Here is a 6770-nt window from a genome sequence, read left to right on the forward strand (position 1 = left end):
ACGAGGGCAAAAGTGGGTGTTCTCAGTGCTACTCACCTCATAGGATGAGGACCGCGTGACCCTCATTGCGCCCTGTTGGAGGTGTTGCAATATATGGCTGCTAATCTATGTCAATGGCGTTCTTGTTGTCAGTTTCTATCCAGATTGCCTTAATGTGTGGCTGGGGTATAGGGACCTGGGAATAATTGTAGTATGGTAGCACGAGGTCACTTCGCTATCCACCATTCTTTTCTTCACCATAGGGCTTTCAAACAAGTCGTAGTTGTACGGCAGCGAAGCATCGCTTTTGACTACCGATATTATTCTGTCCATGGTGGTGTTGTTGGCCACCATCATACCATTTTTCGGCATTCGCTTGCACCTTCAAAGTGCAAAGCCATACTTCGGAACCTCTAGTCTTTGAACGTACCCCTTACAATTTAAGGACAGTCACTGGAGGTTGTGAAGAACTTTACATAACCCAGTAGTTGTATTAGCTCTAACGGAAATGTGTCTGATGAAATCAGTGCAGAATCACGTTTGCCAGTTTGTGCTACTTGTAGCGTAAAAACGGCGTATCACTGAGTCTCAAGGGTCACATGTACCAGGTTGCTTTAAGCGTTGTATTGTTGTATGGTTGCGAGACATACCCTCTGTGGACGGATTATATGATGCGTCTTGGTGTTTTTACTACTGATGCCTCAGAAGCATTGCTGGGGTTGGATGACTTCAACGAATTCGTAACGAGGTTACTAAAAACGGGTATTTGGTTGTGCAGTAGGTGCTTCAGTTGCAAGGAACATCCAGCAACACGAACTGCGGTAGATCAGCCATGTACTACGCATGCATCCCTCAGTAAGGCGCAAACCGCAAGGTGGATAACATGACTGGCAGAAGGGTGTTAAAGAGATTGTGGAGAGTTAAGGTGTTGTAGGTGTGGTCCGTCTTTCGGTTGGAGTCCCCATGGCTCTTTTTCCTTTAATGGATAAAGACTTCAAGAAATCGGTAATGTGTTGGAATATTGGAAGCTCGGGTGTATTAGTTGATAATTGATCAGGTGGCTGTTGATCTGTTCGCCGAGCGTGGCAATTGATTTGCAAACGTTTCGTCGTCATTCGAGGAGACATCTTCAGCGCGCTAAAGATATATACTAATGTACCAAAGGGGGATTCGTTAGAAATAGCCAAGAGGACACCACCCTTTCAGAACGGACACAACTTACGGTAAATAAAATAGTGGAAGGTATGAAAGCATGTTTTAATCTCACGCACTTCGTTTTTTGACTCAGCTATTTATACTCAAGAACCAGGTCTAGCAATGAGATCCCCAATATACCCGGTTTTGGCAAATATATTTACGGAAGAATTTGAACAAAAAGCTTTAGCAGGATTCCCATACCCAACTAAGATATTCTGGCGATATGTAGTGAGTTTTACGACCATCTGAATGAACTGAGTCCACAGGTCAGGTTTAGTATGGAGATAGAGTCAACTTTGGGTACACTGGTGGGTATTCCCCAGAATCGCCTCATCAATGTTTAGGTGTGTAAGGGCCCTGTTCACAGAAGAAGCTGATCGGACAGCGGCCCAGATTGAAGTAAAGAACAAACTTCGGGGTAGTGGATATCCAGCTAGCTTGATTAGGCGTCATTTGCGAAGGGTGTTGGTACCGATAGCGAAGTCCAACAGGGAATGGATCGGGACCGCTGTCATTCCATATAAACCAAGGATATCGGAGGTCATTCGAGGAATTCTAAACACGGTTAGCACAAGAGTAGCTTTCCAGAGGGGGAACACTTTTCGCTCTGCACTGGTGCATTTGAAGGATCGCCTCCCGCCAAACAGAACTAGGGACTGTGTCTACAAAACCAAGTGTAACGACTGCATTAAGATCTATATAGGACAGACAGTCAGGGAACTTCACATCAGAATCGGAGAGCATAAGGGAAAAAAATAAACAGGTCGTCGAGAAAGGCGGACGAATATCAAGCGTTACTGAAAGACTCGGCAATTGCGGAGCATGCATTGGACACTGGACACAAAATAGATTTAGAAAATGTTGAGGTTTTAAGGCGAGGACCACGATCAACGTCAGAGACTAATAGCCGAGGCGGTGGAAATTTCCAGGCATCCCAGTGTTAACAGAATAGAAGGCGTGGAACTGGCAAGCATGTGGAGAACGGTTTTGGATCAGTCGAGCTGACCCGTGTTGGTGTGCGGTCATCAGAAGGAGGAGTAGTCATCATCCGAATTCCACTTGACCTCCGCCTTCTCCCAACTAAATTGTCACAGCACTCACAACCCCACAACGACCAAGGAAATCTATCAGCGGTAACCGCGGTAAATCATCCATTGAAGCGCAGTGAAGTGGAAGATTAAGGAAACAAACCCGATGAGAATTAATTCGAAACTCCCCCAATCCATCAACACAAGATTTTGACAACCGCACTAACTGACAAGAGCCGTTAAAATTGGCACTCACACTGACCTAGTGTGACAATCTGAGGAGGACTTACTGATTGGTTCCCCGTCTGTCTTATAACCTGGCCAATTTGGTGACTTGCTCACTTTTCCTGATGAAAATTTTGTGTCAAAGCAAAACGTTGCCCAAATAAAAACTACCGACTGTTTACCAAGCTGTTCTGAAACGATGACTTCTCAATCGGTTCCAAACGTTTTTCAATTGATTGAAGAGCACGAGATGGTTGTTTGTTACGAAAAACACGGTCGGTCAGTGTAACAAAAGGTGAGGCGGGCAAGTTTTTACTCATGACAGAGGTTCACGTGTCACTTGAAGACTCGAACTTTTTCGCAAACGAGATCATGCGCACTCCTTAAACTGTCGGTACGACAGGAATTACGGGATTACCAGTCGCTTTCTCAGTCCTTACCTGACGTCCCATTAGTCCGCCAAGTGCTTTGACAGATTCCGTTTTTCCGGTTCCAGCTGGGCCGTATGGATTGCCTCCAAGCCCCATCCGCATAGCCTGAGTCAAGGTCAGATAGCATTTGTCCGTCAGAGGAGTATGAACAAGTCGTCGGGCGTTACCTTGATACTCGAAAGTATACACAAATTCGGCATCCACCATGCAAACTCGAGGGGCGGAGAGGCTTGACGATTTACCAGAAGGGCCCCCATAAAAACGAAGTTGACGTTGCCAAGCCCAGTCACGTGTGGTAGCTGCCCCGGCTTGAATGAGTTGATCAGCGACATCGATCATGTGAATAGTGTCCAGGATAAGGGTACTGAGTTTCGCAGCCATCACAAGGTTACCAGTTTGTGTCACTGTGTTGTCGTCTAGTGAGTTGTCAGCAGAAGCACCGGTGGACCTCAGTGCATTCAGATCCACGGATGTGTACGCAGCCAGTTGAGCCTGCATTGCAAAAAAGAAATTATTCAGACCAATAAAAGGAGGCTGGACGCTGAGAATAAATACTGATGAGCTAATTACATCGAAATGCTTTCGATGGGAAAAAATCGATTGTTTGGTTTGCCATCTGGTGTCAGAAGCGCTGAAAAACATGCAACACTATGTTTCACGACCCAATTTTGGCAAAATTGCATATATCGAAAACTGACAGAATCAAAAAGTTAATAATTCAACACAAACTCTGAAGCAGTCTTGAAGTCGATTCTTCGCATTTGTCGTGCCCTGGGTAAGCAGATTGGGTGGGGAGGCGACGGTAGAAGGTAGGTAGAGATCATCAAACTACCGATGATAGCATACAAGGTGAAAGTCAGGTGTGAATGCTCTGGTACCACACTAGTGTCTTACCTGGAGATCTTTTTTCAATACACTTAGCCGTCCACAACTCAGTGCTTCTTCCACATTCCTTGAAAAGTTTATAGCTTCAGCTAGTGTTAAAATCTGACCCGGATAGGCATTGGGATCCAACGAATGTTTTCGCCTATTTTCGATTGAACCAGCATCCAAGCACTGTGCGAGAAGTTCATTCAGAGTGGCTTGCATTCCGGTTGCCAATCGGCCAAGCCAAAGTTCTACTTCTGGTGTAAGCTGAATTGGTCTTTGCAGGCACACGACTTCTCCGTCCAAAGAACACATAGCTTTCAACTTCTTCACTTGGGCTCCGTTACTACGATTGTCTCCGTCCACTTCGAACAGAACATGATGTATACCCTGGAAAAGCTTACGAAGATGGGTTTGCACAACCGACGGATTAGTAGCCTGTCCGAGGATTTCCAACAAGTCATCATCACCGAGGAAGTAGAAGCGAGGAAACACGCTTCGCTTTTCCTCCAAGTACTCATTGAGAGCCCGCTGGCAACGGGCCAGCTGATCCTACAAATTAGGAAATTGAAGTAGGGAGCTTGGTTAAGAATAATGAAATTAATTTTTTATCACCATGTCTACTAAATGAACAGAAAAAAGTTAAAAAAAGTTGTCCTGGGGAAAAAACCCTTTTTAACCCTGTAAGAAACACCGTCTCGATCCATATCCTTCTAAACTATTTCGAGTGTACAGACTCAAGGTATTTGGAAAAAAGGTTCCCTTGCACTCAGATACTTTGGTGAGCAAGTACGCAGCACGCGGTGCGCTTGGTTAGCACTATTCAGAGCAGGTTTGCACTCGGAATTCGTCGGTTTCGGGTACATGTATCAGTGTAACGGTGATACTACTGATGGGGGAGGCATGCGAGTAGTCCGTTTTCTTGTAAATCCGCTTTGTGTCTCTTGAAAACTGAGCTCTATTGCGGAGTCTGTGGAGCCGCTTTGTAGCATTTGCTTGGACTTGAGAACAGTCAATGAATATCCAGGAAAGTTCAGGAAGACGCGTTCAAAGAGAGCATGGATATTCAGTTTTTGTAAACAAGATGCATCTGAGAGTTTTGCTTCCTTGTCCAATAATCTGTAACTGTTCAGTTGGCAGTTCCTAAAAAATGGCTCCGCAGTAAAAGTCTTCTCTCACCTCAGAGTTCACTAGTGTAATCACCTGAGTGGTCCAGGATCGACACTCACAGGAGTCGTTCAGTATCCACGGTCAGTTAGCATAGCATGGTTAGGGACAAAACACTTTGAAACCGAAGCCATTATGACATTCGCATACAGTTTGTTCTGTGGCTTTGGAGAATAATTCGTTGGAAACTTTAAGATATGGGTTTATTGATGCATACTCGTCATTCAGGCCGTTGCAAGCACGAAGGCTCAGATGCCACCAGCTTACGCATGTCTACATGTGGATCAAAACGTAAGAAAAATGATCGTGAACTGAAGAGTGATGAGGTTTATTGTTTACAGGGGATTGGGTGTATCAAATGGTGACCTAAGACAATATAGGTTCAACCCACAAAGGGACGCACCTTCAAGCTGGCTGTCAGCTCCTAGCTCGAAAAGTTGTACCTATGCCGTTTCGTTTCAACTAGATACTCTAAGACCATCGATTTGATGAACGCTTCAAGTCATCGAAGGCAGACTCCTCTCACTATTCCCAAGTGGAAAAGGAAGCAACGATACGTCTGTCACTTCACCACTGTAGAAATAAGTTTGAGTTGAAATCGTCTTCGTCACCGTCAACGATAACACCAGTGTTCAGCCCTAATGTTTCCTTCAGGTGGTATGGCAGCTGGGCACCAAAAGGGTGTTACAACTGAATGATTATCCTTTCTTTTTATTTGTAGTAATCTAAGGTGTGCTACTTAAACTACCATCCACTTTCCAAGAGTAAAGTATCACAAGCGAGGCACGCTCATGCTATTACGCTTCACGAAATTCGTAAAGATAGTAACTTAGGTGGGAATTTCGAACCTGTTTCTGATGTATATACATATTTTAAAGCGATCGTACACTGGTGAACATAAGGAATGGTGACCTTTGTCGAATCATCATTGCCTTCGTGTGGATATCAGATCTGAATGACAAATTTAATCCGGATCGCTGGTTCGATTACCTTTCTTTAGTTGAAGATTGCCTGCCTGGTGAGATCTAAATTACCAGGTATGAACAGGCCAACAAGTTAGCAATTGAGCGATGTGACTGAGTTGCCCGACACAATGTAAACTACGATTCAGTAACTGTCCTGGTTGTGTCGATCGATTGACCCGCCTATCAGGAGTTCCCAGTCAGGTAGAGCCAAAATTATGCACCGTTGATGAGCTCTTAAGAATGAAGCTCAAGTCTGGTGCTTCCCCCTTTAGGTGTGGACTCATCAGAATAACTGCACCAGGACAGCAGGGCGACTGTTCAAAGGAGAGTGATGTGAGCACGAACTCTACAAGTCCGTCAACCGCCTACAACTAATCCTTAAATCAGCCTTTTGCCAGAAGCATGCGCTCGTAGTTCTCCTTCTGTCGTCTGTTCACGAAAGTCGCTGCGTATTCGGAACTATATACCCAAGCGAACAAAAGATTACCTGAATATTTGTGAGTTGCTCTTTCAACGCATTTGCACGATGTCCAGCCACCAGACTGACCACTCTGTTATCTGCCTTTATGGCCATGAGGAGTCTCCGAAACTCCGCATCGACCTGCAAGAATCGGGCAGCCTCCTTTGGTAGAGCTCCTCTGCCTATGATGGGCTCTAAATATATCCATCGTCGCTGTACCGCCTGTAGACCATTCAGATTGTGGTCCAAGTCTGCTAGACGTTGCGCCCAAGCGTTGGCACGGTCTGCAAAGCTGCCAAAATATGGTGAATCTTGAAGTGATGCCAGAAGGGCCATATTGTCACCCACCTAAAAAAAGGAGATATTGGGTGGTAAATGAACTGGTTATACAGATCACCTTGAATAGACAAATTGTATTTAGTATCAAGCCGCATGTAATATCAGTACTTTA

The 6770-nt window shown here is 45.0% G+C and overlaps 1 protein-coding gene across 1 annotated transcript; it reads right to left on the reverse strand.

Moving 5' to 3' along the window:
• Positions 1–2869: 2869 nt before the first annotated feature.
• T265_15269 (hypothetical protein) lies at positions 2870–6667 on the reverse strand (the record flags this gene model as incomplete). Its single annotated transcript, XM_009177352.1, has 5 exons — positions 2870–3352; positions 3755–4279; positions 4615–4870; positions 5112–5167; positions 6347–6667. Coding segments are annotated over 5 exons (1629 nt in total), but the record flags the coding sequence as incomplete, so codon positions are not given.
• Positions 6668–6770: the final 103 nt, after the last annotated feature.

Source organism: Opisthorchis viverrini (assembly GCF_000715545.1).
Source record: "Opisthorchis viverrini unplaced genomic scaffold opera_v5_413, whole genome shotgun sequence".
Classification (NCBI taxonomy): domain Eukaryota; kingdom Metazoa; phylum Platyhelminthes; class Trematoda; order Opisthorchiida; family Opisthorchiidae; genus Opisthorchis; species Opisthorchis viverrini.